This window comes from Pseudophryne corroboree, chromosome 2 (assembly GCF_028390025.1).
Source record: "Pseudophryne corroboree isolate aPseCor3 chromosome 2, aPseCor3.hap2, whole genome shotgun sequence".
In the NCBI taxonomy this organism is placed as follows: Eukaryota; Metazoa; Chordata; class Amphibia; order Anura; family Myobatrachidae; genus Pseudophryne; species Pseudophryne corroboree.
In genome coordinates, this window is record NC_086445.1 from 728,741,050 (window position 1) to 728,761,791 (window position 20,742).

Consider the following 20,742-nt stretch of genomic DNA (forward strand, 5'->3'; position numbering starts at 1 on the left):
CATCCCATCCTTAGAGTTAACTGTAAAACAAGCCACTTGTAGGTTTTAATATTTTCCAGTTTACCATGTTAGCCCACCTGGTTGAATCGGAAACGGGAACAGTCATGGCTAAATTGGGATACACGAATAGAGCAAGCTTTTGGTTTTGTTTCTGTAATATGCCACGTAGGAATAAGGATAGGATCATGACCAGGTGTCAGTGTAACATAGTAACGCTTCAGTGTATCTGTATTATGCTGCTGCTGCTGACTGAGCGCGTGCTAGGTTTCAGTTTCATTTCTCCTCTGTGAGGGCTGAGTTACCTCTCCCTGCCCCGCCTCGTGTGTGTGCATATAAGCGGTGTCCCTATCCTCACATGTCACATCGTCACCCGGCAGCGGCAGCAGCAGCAGCCATAAACCTCTATTGCCTGGTGCCCTGGCTGGGGAGGCCTGACCTACAGTAACTGGAAGCACAAAATGCCGTCTGGATATGGTATGAGAGGATTGCGGGATGCTGGAGAGCGATTCCTGCAACACCTTGAAGAAACAGACAGAATGAATATTACCAGTAAAGAAGAACTGAGAACTATATATGCTGAATTCAAAGCACAGTAAGACATTATTATTATTATTATTATTAGTAGTAGTAGTAGTAGTAGTAGTAAATTACAGCTAGTTGGAAGTGTTTTATGTGTCAGTAATATTTTCTTGGAATATTGGGAAAGTCATAAAGTTTTGGTTATGTTTTGTTACCCAGCCTGCACCTGGCTTCGATAATCAATATTTGCTTTTTCTTTGTTTTATTGCTTTGGGAATGAAGTGCCAACATTACAATTGACCTTTACTCACGAGACAATAGGGGGCATTTATGTACCTCAGGGGCATAAAGGGGGAATTCTACCTTACTTTACCTCATTGTTTTTATTTTCCACAAATAATGTTTTATGGGTTTTGTTGGTGCATCAGGAACGTCAACAATAAAAATGCAATAGCAGAAGTTTGGAGGCCTAGGGCCACCTGATAGACTTCCACCTCCATGGCACATACTATAATGCCTAAACACTATCCATATAGTGCTATGTTTAATACTGTACAGTAATGTTTAAAACGGTATAACAATTATAAAATGATCATTTGCATTCCTTAAGTAATGTAAAATAGCATTTATGGCAATATTTAAAAAGCTTCTTTTGAGAAACAGACATATTTAATAGCAAATAAAATAGGTAAAGAGCTATTCACCCAAAAGAGCGCAAATACATTTATTAACTTTGACGTTAGTATTGACCTGCTGTCAGGAGCTGGCGTTCTTGTGATATGCAGCCGCTGCAGTCCCAGCATGGTAGGTATAACGCTTGGTCTCACAGTACTTTAAAGGACAGATCAAAGTAACAGATGCTGGACTCCTGGAGGTTAATAGTCCTTACTGGTTTCTCTGTCAATGGGGCTAATTCAGACCTGATTGCTAGCAAGCGATTTTTGCATTGCTGCGATCAGATAGTCGCCGCCCATAGGGGAGTGTATTTTAGCTGTGCAAGTGTGCGATCGCATGTGTAGCAGAGCTGTACAAACAGATCTTGTGCAGTCTGAGTAGCCCAGGACTTACTCAGCTGCTGCAATCACATCAGCCTGTCCAGGACCTGAATTGACGTCAGGAACCCTCCCTGCAAACGCTTGGACACTCCTGCGTTTTTCCAATTACTCCCTGAAAACAGTCAGTTGACACCCACAAACGCCCTCTACCTGTCAATCTCCTTGCGATCGCCCGTGCGAATGGATTAATCGCATAAACCCATCGCTGAGCGGCGATCCGCTGTGTACCCGTGCAACGCACCTGCGCATTGCGGTGCATACGCATGTGCAGTTTAGACCTGATCGCCCGCTGTGCGAAAACGCAGCCTAGCGATCAGGTCTGAATTTCCTGCAATGTTCAGAGGCTGTTTCATCACCTCCTTATATCACGAGAACGCCAGCTTCCAAGAGAAGGGTAAGAGAGGATTTGATCACCCCTCCCCTCTTTCCGGCTTACTTCATTATACGAGATTGCATGAGGTCGAGCATAGCGCCGGGTCCATTATGCATGTGGTCTGCCGCTCTCCCTTCCCGTACTGACAGCCTATAATTTGGAGGTCGAGCATAGCGCAGAGACCAATGCTAACAGTAAAAGTCAAGCACCCTTCCTCCACTTTCCTACAAGCACCACGGGACATATTAACAGCATGTTTACAATACAGCACTGTGCACCTTGTATTGATGAGTTAGAATTTTCGTGAATATGACAAAATCTATTGATTCCAATAACAGGATAAAATTAACGATATAAGCGCTTTACTCACTATTCACTATATGGACATATGTTTATAATAAATATATATATACAGGTTGAGTATCCCATATCCAAATATTCCGAAATACGGAATATTCCGAAATACGGATTTTTTTGAGTGAGAGTGAGATAGTGAAACCTTTGTTTTCTGATGGTTAATGTACACAAACTTTGTTTAATGCACAAAGTTATTAAAAATATTGTATTAAATGACCTTCAGGCTGTATGTATAAGGTGTATATGAAACATAAATAAATTGTGTGTATGTACACAAACTTTATTTAATGCACAAAGGTGGTCATTCCGAGTTGTTCGCTCGTTGCCGATTTTTGCTATGCTGCGATTTGCTGCTAAATGCGCATGGTACGCAGAGCGCATGCGCTAAGTTATTTAACACAAAACTTAGTAGATTTGCTGGTGTTCGTGCAACGCTTTTCAGTCGCACTGCTGATCGGTGAATGATTGACAGGAAAGGGGCGTTTCTGGGTGGTAACTGAGCGTTTTCCGGGAGTGTGCTAAAAAACGCAGGCGTGTCAGGGAAAAACGCGGGAGTGTCTGGAGAAACGGGAGTGGCTGGCCGAACGCAGGGCGTGTTTGTGACCTCAAACCAGGAACTAAACGGACTGAGCTGATCGCAATCTAGGAGTAGGTCTGGAGCTACTCAGAAACTGCAAAGAATTATTTAGTAGCAATTCTACTAATCTTTCGTTCACTATTCTGCTAAGCTAAGATACACTCCCAGAGGGCGGCGGCCTAGCGTGTGCAATGCTGCTAAAAGCAGCTAGCGAGCGAACAACTCGGAATGAGGGCCAAAGTTATTAACAATATTGGCTAAAATTACCTTCATACTGTGTGTATAAGGTGTATATGAAACATAAATGTATTCTGTGTTTAGACTTGGGTCCCATCGCCATGATATCTCATTATGGTATGCAATTATTCCAAAATACAAAAAAATCCGATATCCAAAATACTGCTGGTCCCAAGCATTTTGGATAAGGGATACTCAATCTGTATATATATATATATATATATATATAGCAATCTTAAGCCACAACGTAAGTAGGGGCCTAATTCAGACCTGGTCGTGGATGTGCTAAATTTAGCACATCTACGATTAGTTTCACAGACATGCATGGGGACGCCCAGCATAGGGCTAGTCCGCCCCACATGTCTGGCTCTCCCCCCCCCCCTCCCCATCCCCGCACAGGTAGAAAAGCATCGCACGGCGGTGATGCTTTTGTACCTGAAGAGTAGCTCCCTACCAGCGCAGCCCCTGCGTGCTGGCAGGGAGCTACTCGTTGCTTCCTGGGTCGCAGCGGCTGCGTGTGACGCCGCGGCCCGCCCCCCCTCGCACGGTCCGGGCACGCCTGCGTTTCCCGGACCGCGCCCCCAAAATGGCGGACAAACGCCGCCGCCGGCTCGCCCGCTCCCGCCCAGTGAACGCCTCTGCCGGTCAATCAGGCAGAGGTGATTGCTGGGCTGAGATGGCCATCGGCTCTCTGGCATGCGTCGGCGAACGCGCAGTTCAGACCTGATCGCCCGCTGTGCGAAAGCGCACAGAAGCAATCAGGTCTGAATTAGGCCCTATGTCCACTGAATTTAAATAGATGCAGCTCCCAGCTTGGCAAAACTGTTTTGCCAAATGCATCATGGAATAAATAAGATGGGTATAGAGATAATTCACCCAGGGAGTGCAATTATAATACATTTATTAAAATATGCAATATAAAAAAATATTAAACACTTAAATACAGGGAGCAAAATAAACATAAATAAATAAGTCAAATCTGCATATCTCCAGTACAATTAATTGATGAAAATATATATTTAATAACAAATAAATACATTGTTTTTGCTAGTCCCAGACATGCAAGCATTTTCTTTACAGTGTGATTATGGACAACAATATTTTAAGACACTGCTGCTGATGAAGGTAGGGATCCTATTGGGGCCAAAAATTTTGCGCCGGGAAAAAATGGGGATTTATTGTAACTTTGTAAAATATTTTTGGCAAATTTTTTTCTAGTAGCTGTCCTATTTTTATGCACAAAAACACCCCGTTTCTCATGTGAAAATACATAAGGTCCATGATAAGCCACATACCTATGTATTTTCGTCACCATGATCACTGAAAAAAAGCCTGCTTATCACGGATTTGGCTACATCTGTCTGACGCAGGCAAAACCAAACACTCAATAAGCACCGGCATCGGGGGCTAAAAGGATAGCCCCCGGCGAGACAATTAGCTGCGGCTAAGAAGATACCGGCCTTAAGTGTCTACAGATGCAGCAGCGGATCACAGAAGACTGCAGTGGGTGTTATTTTTTTACTTAAGACGCCACCTGCGGTTTCTACATATTTTAGCACAGCCTCTGCATACAAAGACGCAGTAACTGCTATTATTGTCCATCTCTGATTAAGCCCCTCAGTACTGTTTAACTGTGGTGGATGTGTGGCCTACAATTTCTATTAGAACAGTTTCACGAACTTGCTTATAATAAAATTATTGTAATAAACATTTTCTTTTAAGTCCAGAAGCTAAGATATTACATGATGCAGGTAATATACTGGCTGTCGGGATCCCAGCATTCAGGATACCGACGCCGGAATTCCGACAGCCGATAAAATACCAGTGTCTGGAATACTGACCGCATTTCGGTATTCCCACTTAGATGGTGCGTCCCACTCCGATAAGTGGGACCTGATGTGTGGTGAGCGGAATTGCTGCGCTCACTGACTGGATTCAGGCTGGAGGGATGGCATTGTCAGGATACTGACAGCCGGCATCCCGTCTTCCAGGATCACGTGTGTATTCCGATCTTACAAATAGAATTGCAGCACTGTACAAGGTAGGGAGGCGGAAGTCCTATGTAAATCGTATACTGTATCTTCCTCTTTGTCTCTGTGTTGTGAGCTAGCCCTCAGCAACACCCACATAGTTACCGATCCTAGGTACAGTATGTGTTGAGGACACTGCAGCTTCTTCACTACCCACCAGCAATGTAAAACATAACATGCAAGTGACCCTTCATTGTAGATATATAGCATTTTTTTTATACATTCATCTATTTTTTCCCCTCATTATACTGTATTTTTTTGTGGTTGTCGTATGTATATGTGTTTGTTTGTATAGAGGTGTTTCTATGCATTCATGTGTTTTAAATGAATATAAGAACAGGAAAAAGCACTCCAATACTTCTATACTATTTCAATGGTTTATGCTCAGAGGACTTTCCATAGCAGGCATAAAACTTGTTAGGCCTCCATCTGACTTGCAAAACTACTTTCATTTGTGATACGTTTTTCTTGCACCGCTAATAAAGATAATGCTTCAATGTAGGAAGATTTACAGCAATGTCCTTTAAATGGTAGGAATGCAGTGTTTTCTTAGTTACATCATTTACTCATAGTCCATATGAAATGATTTACTATTGCAGAACATCTACAGCAACATTAGTGATATGTTATATGACATGTGATAAAAGCACCTACGTCAGTATTTAACATCACTATATGGCAACAACAGTAAATACACATTATTCGCCTGCAGTAAACTGAGCGACGGTCTGATTTGATAATTTTTTTTTCCGGAACAAACGCTGAATGATAATCCTAAACAGTTATTTCTGCAGCGGGGGTACACTGTGTTCCACAGGGAATACATTGGGGTGTAGAGTTGGATCTTGATCCAGAGGCACCAACAGGCTAAAGCTTTGACTGTTCCCAGGGTGCATTGCATGGCCTCCGCTATAACCCCACCTCCGGACACTGGAGCTCAGTTTATAAGTTGGTGCCTGCAGAGCAGGTCACTTAACAGGGGGGGCTGTTCTAGGCAGCCCTGAAAAGAGTTTTTATTAGAAGTTTCTTTAAGGGCTGCAGCACTTTTATGTCCTTGTGACATACTGTGCTGCGGCTCCAACACCTCCCCAGCAGCGCAGCATACTCCCGCTGGCCGATTTCCCGGGTGCTTGGTGCGGAGGCGCTCCGCTTTCCAGGCACACGCCGCTGGCGCCCTCCAGGATCGCGTAGCTGCTTCTTTGGGAGGAGGTAAGAGGGTCTCCCAGGTGGGACCCGCTGAAATTGCATTCCGGTGGCGGTCTTAGACGGACCGCGACGCTGGCGTGGACACTATGGCCGTACATAGAACCCACTATATCCTCCAGGGCAGGGAGCACAGGTTGGATTTCACAAAAATCCTCCACAGTACCCGGTGGTGAGGACCAGCATAGGGGATAAGGCGCTTGACCTGTAGCCACTCACCCAGCTCCAGGCGCCATCTACTATTGGTGTTCCCGCCCTGGAGCTTCTTCTCACTCTCCCTGACAGAGATTTGGGCGCCATCTTTACACAAGTAGCTGCGGCTGATCTCCGGGACTGTAGGGCAATGTCTCCTCTGTAAATCCGCCTGCCTCATCAGCGCTGTGCATTTACAGTCACTTCAGTATTCTACATGTCATTTTAGACAGTGTTAGTAAGAAGAAGTGTACTTCTACCTGAATACATATACAGTTGGGCACTGTATATATGCATGAGCCCCCGCCATTATTTTTACACAAAACGCTGAGGGGGCGGGGCTTCTTCCTCAGCACTCACCAGCGCCATTTTCTCTCCACAGCTCCGCTGAGAGGAAGCTCCCCAGGCTCTCCCCTGCAGAATCACGGTAGAAAGAGGGTAAAAAGAGAGGGGGGGGGGGGGGCACATTAATTTGGCGCAAAAACAGTATATACAGCAGCTACTGGGTTAACACTAAGTTACTGTGTGACTCCTGGGTAATATAGCGCTGGGGTGTGTGCTGGCATACTCTCTCTCTGTCTCTCCAAAAGGCCTTGTGGGGGAACTGTCTTCAAATAGAGCATCCCCTGTGTGTGTGGTGTGTCGGTACGCTTGTGTCGGCATGTTTGACGAGGAAGGCTATGTGGAAGCAGAGCTGGTACAAATGAATGTGGGGTCGCCGCCGACGGCGCCGACACCCGATTGGATGGATATGTGGAAGGTTTTAAATGATAATGTTAATTCCTTGCATAAAAGGTTGAATAAAGCTGAAGCCTTGGGACAGTCAGGGTCTCAACCCATGCCTGATCCTACAGCGCAGAGGCCGTCGGGGTCTCAGAAGCGCCCACTATCCCAAGTTGTTGACTCAGATATCGACACGGATTCCGACTCCAGTGTCGATGGCGATGATGCAAAGTTGCAGCCTAAAATGGCTAAAGCCATCCGCTACATGATTATAGCAATGAAAGATGTGTTACACATCACAGAGGAAACCCCAGTCCCTGACAAGAGGGTTTATATGTATGGGGAGAAAAGGCAAGAGGTGACCTTTCACCCTTCACATGAGTTAAATGAGTTATGTGAAAAAGCTTGGGAATCTCCAGATAGAAAACTGCAGATTTTCAAACGGATGCTTATGGCGTATCCTTTCCCGCCAACGGACAGGTTGCGCTGGGAATCCTCCCCTAGGGTAGACAAAGCTTTAACACGCTTATCCAAGAGGGTAGCCCTGCCGTCACAGGATACGGCCACCCTAAAAGATGCTGCGGATAGAAAGCAGGAGGGTATCCTGAAGTCCATTTATACACATTTAGGTACCCTATTAAGGCCGGCGATTGCGTCGGCCTGGATGTGTAGTGCTGTAGCAGCATGGACAGATACCTTATCTGAGGAACTTGATACCCTGGACAAGGATACTATAGTACTGACCCTGGGGCATATAAAAGACGCTGTCCTATATATGAGAGATGCCCAAAGAGACATTAGCCTACTGGGCTCTAGAATAAATGCAATGTCGATTTACGCCAGCAGGGTCCTGTGGACTCGGCAATGGACAGGCGATGCCGACTCAAAAAGGCACATGGAGGTTTTACCTTACAGGGGTGAGGAGTTGTTTGGGGACGGTCTCTTGGACCTGGTCTCCACAGCTACGGCTGGAAAGTCAAATTTTTTGCCATATATTCCCTCACAACCTAAGAAAGTACCGTATTACCAAATGCAGTCCTTTCGATCACATAGAGGCAAGAAAGTCCGAGGTGCGTCCTTTTTTGCCAGAGGCAGGGGTAGAGGAAAGAAGCTGCACAATACAGCTTGTTCCCAGGAACAGAAGTCCTCCCCGGCTTCCTCTAAATCCGCCGCATGACGCTGGGGCTCCACAGGCGGAGCCAGGCCCGGTGGGGGGCGCGTCTCCGAAATTTCAGCCACAAGTGGGTTCACTCACAGGTGGATCCCTGGGCTATAGAGATTGTGTCTCAGGGATACAGGCTGGAATTCGAAGTGATGCCCCCTCACCGTTACCTCAAATTGGCCTTGCCAGCTTCCCTCATAGAGAGAGAAATAGTGTTAGCAGCAATTCACAAATTGTATCTCCAGCAGGTGGTGGTAAAGGTTCCCCTCCTTCAACAGGGAAGGGGTTACTATTCGACAATGTTTGTGGTACCGAAACCGGACGGTTCGGTCAGACCCATATTGAATTTAAAATCCCTGAACATATACCTGAAAAGGTTCAAGTTCAAGATGGAATCGCTGAGAGCGGTCATCGCAAGTCTGGAGGAAGGGGATTTTATGGTGTCTCTGGACATAAAGGATGCTTACCTTCATGTCCCCATTTATCCACCTCATCAGGAGTACCTCAGATTTGTGGTACAGGATTGTCATTACCAATTCCAGACGTTGCCGTTTGGTCTGTCCACGGCACCGAGAATATTTACCAAGGTAATGGCAGAAATGATGGTGCTCCTGCGAAAGCAGGGAGTCACAATTATCCCATACTTGGACGATCTCCTCATAAAGGCGAGGTGCAGAGAGCAGTTGCTGATCAGCGTAGCACGCTCTCGGGAAGTGTTACAACAGCACGGCTGGATTCTGAATATTCCAAAGTCGCAGCTGATTCCTACGACGCGTCTGCCCTTCCTGGGCATGATTCTGGACACAGACCAGAAGAAGGTTTTTCTCCCGACGGAGAAGGCTCAGGAACTCATGACACTGGTCAGAGACCTCTTAAAACCAAAACAGGTGTCGGTGCATCACTGCACGCGAGTCCTGGGGATGATGGTGGCGTCATACGAGGCCATTCCCTTCGGCAGGTTCCATGCGAGGACCTTTCAATGGGATCTGTTGGACAAGTGGTCCGGATCGCATCTACAGATGCATCGGCTGATCACCCTATCCCCCAGGGCCAGGGTGTCTCTTCTGTGGTGGCTGCAGAGTGCTCACCTTCTCGAGGGCTGCAGATTCGGCATTCAGGACTGGGTCCTGGTGACCACGGATGCAAGCCTCCGAGGGTGGGGGGCAGTCACACAGGGAAGAAATTTCCAGGGTCTGTGGTCAAGTCAGGAGACTTGCCTTCACATCAATATCCTGGAACTAAGGGCCATATACAACGCCCTAAGTCAAGCGGAGACCCTGCTTCACAACCAATCGGTGCTGATTCAATCAGACAACATCACCGCAGTGGCTCATGTAAACCGCCAAGGCGGCACAAGGAGCAGGGTGGCAATGGTGGAAGCCACCAGAATTCTTAGATGGGCGGAGAATCACGTACGAGCACTGTCAGCAGTGTTCATTCCGGGAGTGGACAACTGGGAAGCAGACTTCCTCAGCAGACACGACCTCCACCCGGGAGAGTGGGGACTTCATCAAGAAGTCTTCGCGCAGATTGCAAGGCGATGGGAACTGCCACAGGTGGACATGATGGCATCCCGCCTCAACAAAAAGCTACAGAGGTATTGCGCCAGGTCAAGAGACCCTCAGGCGATAGCTGTAGACGCACTAGTGACTCCGTGGGTGTTCCAGTCGGTTTATGTGTTTCCTCCTCTTCCTCTCCTACCCAAGGTGCTGAGAATCATAAGAAAAAGAGGAGTGAGAACAATACTCATTGTTCCAGATTGGCCACAAAGGACTTGGTATCCAGAGCTGCAAGAAATGCTCACAGAGGACCCATGGCCTCTACCTCTAAGACAGGATCTGTTACAACAGGGGCCCTGTCTGTTCCAAGACTTACCGCGGCTGCGTTTGACGGCATGGCGGTTGAACGCCGGATCCTAGCAGAAAAAGGCATTCCGGATGAGGTTATTCCTACGCTGATAAAGGCTAGGAAGGACGTGGCGGCTAAACATTATCACCGTATATGGCGAAAATATGTTGCTTGGTGTGAGGCCAGGAATGCCCCTACAGAGGAATTCCAGCTGGGCCGTTTCCTTCACTTCCTACAGTCGGGAGTGACTTTGGGCCTAAAATTGGGGTCCATTAAGGTCCAGATTTCGGCCCTATCCATTTTCTTTCAAAAAGAACTGGCTTCTCTTCTTGAAGTTCAGACGTTTGTAAAGGGAGTGCTGCATATTCAGCCCCCGTTTGTGCCTCCAGTGGCACCCTGGGATCTTAACGTGGTGTTGAGTTTCCTGAAATCACACTGGTTTGAGCCACTTAAAACCGTGGAGTTAAAATATCTCACGTGGAAGGTGGTCATGCTATTAGCCTTGGCTTCGGCTAGGCGTGTGTCAGAATTGGCGGCTTTGTCACATAAAAGCCCCTATCTGGTTTTCCATATGGACAGGGCAGAATTGCGGACTCGTCTGCAGTTTCTGCCAAAAGTGGTGTCATCTTTTCATATGAACCAACCTATTGTGGTGCCTGTGGCTACTCGTGACTTGGAGGATTCCGAGTTACTGGATGTAGTCAGGGCTTTGAAGATTTATGTAGCCAGAACGGCTAGAGTCAGGAAAACTGAGTCGCTGTTTATCCTGTATGCATCCAACAAGCTGGGTGCTCCTGCTTCAAAGCAAACTATTGCTCGCTGGATCTGTAACACGATTCAGCAGGCTCATTCTGCGGCTGGATTGCCGCTTCCAAAATCAGTAAAAGCCCACTCCACAAGGAAGGTGGGCTCTTCTTGGGCGGCTGCCCAAGGGGTCTCGGCATTACAACTTTGCCGAGCGGCTACTTGGTCAGGTTAATACACTTTTGCAAAGTTCTACAAGTTTGATACCCTGGCTGAGGAGGACCTTGTGTTTGCTCATTCGGTGCTGCAGAGTCATCCGCACTCTCCCGCCCGTTTGGGAGCTTTGGTATAATCCCCATGGTCCTTACGGAGTCCCCAGCATCCACTAGGACGTTAGAGAAAATAAGATTTTACTTGCCGGTAAATCTATTTCTCGTAGTCCGTAGTGGATGCTGGGCGCCCGTCCCAAGTGCGGACTTCTTCTGCAATACTTGTATATAGTTATTGCTTAAACAAGGGTTATGTTATGGTTGCATCAGGGTTATCTGATGCTCTGTTGTTGTTCATACTGTTAACTGGGTAAGTTTATCACGAGTTATACGGTGTGATTGGTGTGGCTGGTATGAGTCTTACCCTGGATTCCAAAATCCTTTCCTATTACTGTCAGCTCTTCCGGGCACAGTTTCCTTAACTGCTGTCTGGAGGAGGGACATAGAGGGAGGAGCCAGTGCACACCAGTATCCTAATTCTTTCTTAAAGTGCCCTGTCTCCTGCGGAGCCCGTCTATTCCCCATGGTCCTTACGGAGTCCCCAGCATCCACTACGGACTAAGAGAAATAGATTTACCGGTAAGTAAAATCTTATTTTATGTGCCAAAAACGTTCAATAACTTGGCCTTTACTCAGCCAGCGAACATTGTTGTGTTGTAATAAATCGGAATAGGCCGAATCACATTCAGACAAGAACTCTTTGAACTGTCTGTGCTGTACAGCAGAGCGAGACCTCATAAAATTGATCAACTTAATCAAGGTGCCCATTACGTCTTTCAGTGTAGCACTGAGTTTGCCACAAAGGGATGTCTGATGAATTATGCACTGATAAGATAATATCCCAGCATTCTTATCCCTGATTCTCTTTACCAAACCCTTTTCTTTGCCTATCATGGCCAGGGCGCTGTCAGTTGAAATGGACACAATTTTATCATAGCTAATGTTTGATTTTGTAATGAATTCTTCAAAAGTCTTGAACAAATCTTCTCCGCGAGTCTTGCCTTTAAATGGCAATATTGCTAGCAACTCATCTCTAAATAGTTTACTTTCAACGTCATAAAATTGCACAAAAATGGACATTTGTTCATTGTCAACCATGTCGCAAGATTCGTCAAGTGCAATGGTGTAACAAGGTGCCTTATGTAGAAGTTCGAGCAAGCTGCTTTTGTTGTCAGCAGCTAAAATTTCTGTTCTTGTATTGCTTCTTGATGACAAAGGAATGCCTTGAATAGCCGCAAGAATGTCTTTCTTCTCTTCAAAAAGTGCTGTGACTGTTTCCAACATACATTCTTTTACGATCTCTGAGTCCGAAAATGGCTTCTGGTGCTTACTAAGCGTCCAGTATATGCGCAACGCTGCTTCTGCACATTTTTGTTGTTCGCTCATGCACCGAACTAGTATAGCCATACTATTTTTGTAAGAAGACAGACAAGACTGCAGTTTGTCTTTACGTGCTGCACTAACAGGAGGAAACTTTTTATGAAAATCCTGATTTGTTTTGTAGTGTCGCTTTAAATTTCCACTTTTAATAATTGCGACCGTCTTGTTGCATATGAGGCAAAGTGGAACAGCTTCAGTTCTTACAGGCAGCATAAAACAGTATAGTTCGGTCCACTCTGACAGAAACTTCCTATTTTCACTGTCAACTTTACGTTTTTTATAAAACATGATTATCCACAGCACGATGTTTGAGTAACTTAGTAATTCATACTCATGGATGCTCCACGTATACTGCAGCGTCACCGGGTGCCCTTTGTGCTGTTCCAGGCTCGGTCCGGATGCAGGATTCACCTGATCTACAATAAGCAAATAGAAAGGACTCAGCTGCCTTGATACACCACTCCACAGGGGGGAAACAACACCAATTTCCTGGCTTAGATGAAAAAGTGAAGTATCACTGGCGCTAGGACCGTCCTTAAAGATGTGTAATCGCCCATTAGTGGGGAAATATCACAGCCCAGGGTTATCATAAAACACACGTACAAGTGGTAAATTCACAAGAACAAATACACACTGCACTGAGAAGTTAGTGTATTTGTTCTTGTGAATTTACCACTTGTATGTGTGTTTTATGATAAATTTATTTTTATTGCTGATTTTCATCCCATTGTGTTTGAATTAAAACCCTGGGCTGTGATACTTCCCCACTAATGGGCGATTACACGTCTTTAAGGACGTCCTAGCGCCAGTGATACTTCACTTTTTCATTTGTATACATAAAATAGATTATATTGAATATAGATTCAGAATCTATGAATAGATACTAGGGGGTCTGGGAAACGATGAATTCTTTACTCCCAGGGTGTAAGCCAGAATTCATCGCCTCCCAGACCACTACAGTGGAGCGCAGTATCTATCTATTCTTGTGCAATACAGACACATGAAATATGTTTCCAAATATGACTGCTCACCCTTATGTACAAAGCCCGCGTACGTGGGGATGGGCAGGCCGCAACCCGCAGATGCACTAAAAAGTGCCTCCCGGCTCCGCCACCTGGTAGCTTGGTTTCCTCTTCAGAAGAGTCCCCTCGGTGCTCCACGCTGCGGTGCAAGGGATCCACTCAGCGCCTCAGCCTCCATCAGTCCCGTGACGCCGCGTCAGCCTGCTCACATGAGACGTTGCATAAGCACGCTCACGTGGGACGCCGCGTCAGCCCACTCGGCAGGGGAAGGAAGATGGACTCTATTGTCTCTCTGCGTCATTACAGTGCGACTGCCATCTTCCTTCCCCTGCCAGTATTTATTAATTAGAGTCTATCTTTCTAGAGTCTATCTAGATTAGTAGACGGTCCGCGGTTCTGTCCTTTGCGGTCCGGAGATGCCGGTTCCTGTGCTACTGCATTGGACTGGTTAACGAAACTGAGCTCCAGTGTCCGGAGGTGGGGTTATAGAGGAGGCCATGCAATGCATCCTGGGAACAGTCAAAGCTTTAGCCTCTTGGTGCCTCTGGATCAAGATCCAACTCTACACCCCAGTGTATTCCCTGTGGAACCCAGTGTACCTCGCAGAAAGAGATTTAACTATGGTAAGTCTACCATAAATCTCCTTTTGTTTGCTGTATGGAAGTGTAAGGCTAGCTTTACCTTTCTTAGGGCCTAATTCAGAACTGATCATAGCAGCAAATTTGTTAGCTAATGGCAAAACCATGGCCCTCATTCCGAGTCGTTCGCTCGGTATTTTTCATCGCATCGCAGTGAAATTCCGCTTAGTGCGCATGCGCAATATTCGCACTGCGACTGCGCCAAGTATCTTTGCTATGAAGAAAGTATTTTTACTCACGGCTTTTTCATCGCTCCGGCGAACGTAATGTGATTGACAGGAAATGGGTGTTACTGGGCGGAAACACGGCGTTTTATGGGCGTGTGGCTGAAAACGCTACCGTTTCCGGAAAAAACGCAGGAGTGGCCGGAGAAACGGGGGAGTGGTTGGGCGAACGCTGGGTGTGTTTGTGACGTCAAACAAGGAACGACAAGCACTGAACTGATCGCACAGGCAGAGTAAGTCTGGAGCTACTCTAAAACTGCTAAGTAGTTTGATCGCAATATTGCGAATACATCGGTCGCAATTTTAAGATGCTAAGATACACTCCCAGTAGGCGGCGGCTTAGCGTGTGTAACTCTGCTAAATTCGCCTTGCGACCGATCAACTCGGAATGAGGGCCCATGCCCATAGCAGGGGTGGTGGTGGTGGTGGGGGGGGGGGGGGGGGGCAGATATAACATGTGCAGAGAGAGTTAATTTTGGGTGGGTTATATTGTTTCTGTGCAGGGTAAATACTGCCTGCTTTATTTTTACACTGCAATCTATATTTCAGTTTGAACACACCACACCCAAATCTAACTCTCACTGGACATATTGGTTATATCTACCCACTCCCCTGCAGCGCACATGGGGGGTAATTCCAAGTTGATCGCAGCAGGAAATTTTTTAGCAGTTGGGCAAAACCATGTGCACTGCAGGGGGGGGGGGGGGGGGGGGGGCAGATATAACATGTACAGAGAGAGTTAGATTTGGGTGGGTTATTTTGTTTCTGTGCAGGGTAAATACTGGCTGCTTTATTTTTACACTGCAAATTAGATTGCAGATTGAACTCACCACACCCAAATCTAACTCTCTCTGCACATGTTATATATGCCCCCCCCCCCCCCCTGCAGTGCACATGGTTTTGCCCAACTGCTAAAAAATGTCCTGCTGCGATCAACTTGGAATTACCCCCATGGTTTTGCCCATTACTGTAGCTAACAATTTTGCTCCTGCGATCAGATCTGAATTACCCCCTTAGAACAGACATAAGATGAAGAAATAAAAGGAAGAGTAGTTGTTATAGATGCAAGCATACATAACTCCCCCCCCTCCCCCCCCCAAAGCTCTAACATGTTTTTCTCTTACGTCCTAGTGGATGCTGGGGAACTGTACTTTAGCTCTGCCTTTGCCAACGTCTGTTCAGGCCCACTCGACGAGATCTGTGGGCTCTTCCTGGACGGCTGCCCAGGGTGTCTCGGCCTTTACAGATCTGCCGAGCTGCTACTTGGTCTGGTTCGAACACTTTTGTTAAGTTCTATTAATTAGACACCTTGGCCAAAGATGACCTTCAGTTTGGTCAGGTGGTTTTACAGGTGTCTCGACATTCTCCCACCCGTTTGGGAGCTTTGGGACTTTCCCCTGGTACTAAAGTACAGTTCCCCAATATCCACTAGGACGTAAGAGAAAATAGGAATTTAATACCTACCGGTAATTCTTTTTCTCGTAGTCATTTAGTGGATACTGGGCGCCCGCCTCAGTGCTTCGATTCCTGCTTACCTGAGTAGGTGTTTGGTTGGCCCGCCGTTGCAGTTCCCTTATGTTGTTGGGATAGCTTTGCTATCCTGGTTGGTGTTGCTATCCTCTGTTCTGGTTAGCGCCCTCCTTTTCGGTTATGGTTGTGTGTTGGCTTGTTGCCTCACCGCTGTTGTACCTGTTTTCTTCTCTTGTGGAATGTCCGTCTCCTCGGACACAGTTTCCTAGACTGAGTCTGGTAGGAGGGGCATTGAGGGGAGGAGCCAGCACACACATACACACACTAATGGTTTTAAAGTGCCAGGCTCAAGTGGACCCGATCTATACCCCATGGTACTAAAGTACAGTTCTCCAGTATCTACTATGGACTACGAGAAAATAGGAATGTAATACCTACTGGTAATTCCTTTTCTCGTAGTCCGTAGTGGATACTGGGGAATGTACTTTAGTACCGTGGGGTATAGATTGGGTCCATAGTAGCCTGGCACTTTAAGAAATTAATAGTGTGTGCTTGCTCCTCCCCTCTATGCCCCTCCTGCAGACTCAGTCTAGGAAAACTGTACCCGAAGAGACGGACATACCTTGAGAGAAGGATATACACATAAACAGCGGTGAGGTGACGAACCAGCATACAACAGTAAAGGATAGTAATGCTAACCAGAGGGAAGCAACGCTATCCAACCACAAGATTAGCAATGCTAATCAAACCTGGAACAGGGACGGCAACAGCAGACCCAACTAGGAACACGTACAACGCAGTAAGCAGGAAACGCGAAGCACTGAGGCGGGCGCCCAGTATCCAATACGGACTACAAGAAAAGGAATTACCGGTAGCTATTAAATTCCTATTTCTCTAACGTCCTAGTGGATGCTGGGGACTCCGTCAGGACCATGGGGATTAGCGGCTCCGCAGGAGACAGGGCACAAAAATAAAGCTTTAGGATCAGGTGGTGTGCACTGGCTCCTCCCCCTATGACCCTCCTCCAAGCCTCAGTTAGGTTTTTGTGCCCGTCCGAGCAGGGTGCAATCTAGGTGGCTCTCCTAAAGAGCTGCTTAGAAAAAGTTTTTAGGTTTTTTATTTTCAGTGAGTCCTGCTGGCAACAGGCTCACTGCATCGAGGGACTTAGGGGAGAGAAGTCAACTCACCTGCGTGCAGGATGGATTGGCTTCTTAGGCTACTGGACACCATTAGCTCCAGAGGGATCGAACACAGGCCCAGCCATGGAGTCCGGTCCCGGAGCCGCGCCGCCGACCCCCCTTGCAGATGCCGAAGATGGAAGAGGTCCAGAAGCAGGCGGCAGAAGACTTTTCAGTCTTCCTGAGGTAGCGCACAGCACTGCAGCTGTGCGCCATTGTTGTCAGCACACTTCACACAGCGGTCACGGAGGGTGCAGGGCGCTGGGGGGGCGCCCTGGGCAGCAATGTATAATACCTTTTTATGGCTAAAAAATACATCACATATAGCCCTTGAGGCTATATGGATGTATTTAACCCCTGCCAGATCTCACAAACTCCAGAGAAGAGCCCGCCGTTTTAGGGGGCGGGGCTTATTCTCCTCAGCACACAGCGCCATTTTCCTGCTCAGCTCCGCTGTGAGGAAGGCTCCCAGGACTCTCCCCTGCACTGCACTACAGAAACAGGGTAAAACAGAGAGGGGGGGCACTTTTTTTGGCGATATTACTGTATTTAAGCTGCTATAAGGATACAACACTTATATAGGGTTGTTCCCATATATATTATAGCGCTTGGGTGTGTGCTGGCAAACTCTCCCTCTGTCTCCCCAAAGGGCTAGTGGGGTCCTGTCTTCAATAGAGCATTCCCTGTGTGTCTGCTGTGTGTCGGTACGTGTGTGTCGACATGTATGAGGACGATGTTGGTGTGGAGGCAGAGCAATTGCCGGTAATGGTGATGTCACCCCCCAGGGAGTCGACACCGGAATGGATGGCTTTGTTTATGGAATTACGTGATAATGTCAGCACATTACAAAAATCAGTTGACGACATGAGACGGCCGGAAAACCAGTTAGTACCTGCCCAGGCGTCTCAGACACCGTCAGGGGCTGTAAAACGCCCTTTACCTCAGTCGGTCGACACAGACCCAGACACGGACACTGAATCTAGTGTCGACGGTGAAGAAACAAACGTATTTTCCAGTAGGGCCACACGTTATATGATCACGGCAATGAAGGAGGCTTTGCATATCTCTGATACTACAAGTACCACAAAAAGGGGTATTATGTGGGGGGTGAAAAAACTACCTGTAGTTTTTCCTGAATCAGAGGAATTGAATGATGTATGTGATGAAGCGTGGGTTAACCCAGATAGAAAAGTGCTAATTTCAAAAAAGTTATTGGCATTATACCCTTTCCCGCCAGAGGTTAGGGCGCGCTGAGAAACACCCCCTAAGGTGGATAAGGCGCTCACACGCTTATCAAAACAAGTGGCGTTACCGTCTCCTGATACGGCCGCCCTCAAGGATCTAGCTGATAGGAGGCTGGAAACTACCCTAAAAAGTATATACACACATACTGGTGTTATACTGCGACCAGCCATCGCCTCAGCCTGGATGTGCAGTGCTGGGGTGGTCTGGTCGGATTCCCTGACTGAAAATATTGATACCCTGGATAGGGACAGTATTTTACAGACTTTAGAGCAATTAAAGGATGCTTTTCTTTATATGCGAGATGCTCAGAGGGATATTTGCACTCTGGCATCGAGAGTAAGTGCGATGTCCATATCTGCCAGAAGAAGTTTATGGACACGACAGTGGTCAGGTGATGCGGATTCCAAACGGCATATGGAAGTATTGCCGTATAAAGGGGAGGAATTATTTGGCGTCGGTCTATCGGATTTGGTGGCCACGGCAACTGCCGGGAAATCCACCTTTTTACCTCAGACCCCCTCCCAACAGAAAAAGACACCGTCTTTTCAGCCGCAGTCCTTTCGGTCCTATAAGAAGCGGGCAAAAGGACAGTCATATCTGCCCCGAGGCAGAGGAAAGGGTAAGAGAGGGCAGCAAGCAGCTCCTTCCCAGGAACAGAAGCCCTCCGCGGGTTCTGCAAAGCCCTCAGCATGACGCTGGGGCTTTACAAGCGGACTCAGGAACGGTGGGGGGTCGACTCAAGAATTTCAGCGCGCAGTGGGCTTGCTCACAGGTGGACCCCTGGATCCTGCAGGTAGTATCTCAGGGTTACAGGTTGGAATTCGAGAAGTCTCCCCCTCGCCGGTTCCTAAAGTCTGCTTTGCCAACGTCTCCCTCAGACAGGGCGACGGTATTGGAAGCCATTCACAAGCTGTTTTCTCAGCAGGTGATAGTCAAGGTACCCCTCCTACAACAGGAAAAGGGGTATTACTCCACGCTATTTGTGGTACCGAAGCCGGACGGCTCGGTAAGACCTATTCTAAATCTGAAATCTTTGAACCTGTACATACAAAAATTCAAGTTCAAGATGGAATCACTCAGAGCAGTGATAGCGAATCTGGAAGAAGGGGACTTTATGGTGTCCCTGGACATAAAAGATGCTTACCTGCATGTCCCAATTTGCCCTTCACATCAAGGGTACCTCAGGTTCGTGGTGCAAAACTGTCATTATCAGTTTCAGACGCTGCCGTTTGGATTGTCCACGGCACCTCGGGTCTTTACCAAGGTAATGGCCGAAATGATGATTCTTCTGCGAAGAAGAGGCGTATTAATTATCCCTTACTTGGACGATCTCCTGATAAGGGCAAGGTCCAGAGAACAGCTGGAGGACGGAGTAGCACTAACCCAAGTAGTGCTGCAACAACACGGGTGGATTCTGAATTTTCCAAAATCTCAGTTGACCCCGACAACACGTCTGCTGTTCCTGGGAATGATTCTGGACACGGTTCAGAAAAAGGTGTTTCTTCCGGAGGAGAAAGCCAAGGAGTTATCCGAACTTGTCAGGAACCTCCTAAAACCAGGAAAAGTGTCTGTGCATCAATGCACAAGAGTCCTGGGAAAGATGGTGGCTTCTTACGAAGCAATCCCATTCGGCAGATTCCACGCACGAACTTTTCAGTGGGATCTGCTGGACAAATGGTCCGGATCGCATCTGCAGATGCATCAGCGGATAACCTTATCGCCACGGACAAGGGTGTCTCTTCTGTGGTGGTTGCAGAGTGCTCATCTGTTAGAAGGCCGCAGATTCGGCATACAGGACTGGGTCCTGGTGACCACGGATGCCAGTCTGAGAGGCTGGGGAGCGGTCACACAGGGAAGAAACTTCCAGGGAGTATGGTCAAGCCTGGAGATGTCTCTTCACATAAATATACTGGAGCTAAGAGCGATTTACAATGCTCTAAGCCTGGCAAAACCCCTGCTTCAGGGTCAGCCGGTGTTGATCCAGTCGGACAACATCACGGCAGTCGCCCACGTAAACAGACAGGGCGGCACAAGAAGCAGGAGAGCAATGGCAGAAGCTGCAAGGATTCTTCGCTGGGCGGAAGATCATGTGATAGCACTGTCAGCAGTGTTCATTCCGGGAGTGGACAACTGGGAAGCAGACTTCCTCAGCAGACACGATCTACACCCGGGAGAGTGGGGACTTCATCCAGAAGTCTTCCACATGATTGTGAACCGTTGGGAAAAACCAAAGGTGGATATGATGGCGTCTCGCCTCAACAAAAAACTGGACAGGTATTGCGCCAGGTCAAGAGAC

General features: G+C 47.3%; 1 protein-coding gene across 1 annotated transcript in view; it reads left to right on the forward strand.

The window, feature by feature from the left end:
* Positions 1-343: 343 nt before the first annotated feature.
* Positions 344-20,742, forward strand: part of MOV10 (Mov10 RNA helicase) — a 439,448-nt gene continuing 419,049 nt past the window's right edge. The window contains exon 1 of the mRNA XM_063955381.1: positions 344-592. Within this exon, the coding sequence (XP_063811451.1) occupies positions 459-592 (134 nt within the window). The 5' untranslated portion in view covers positions 344-458. The remainder of the gene's footprint in view (positions 593-20,742) is intronic.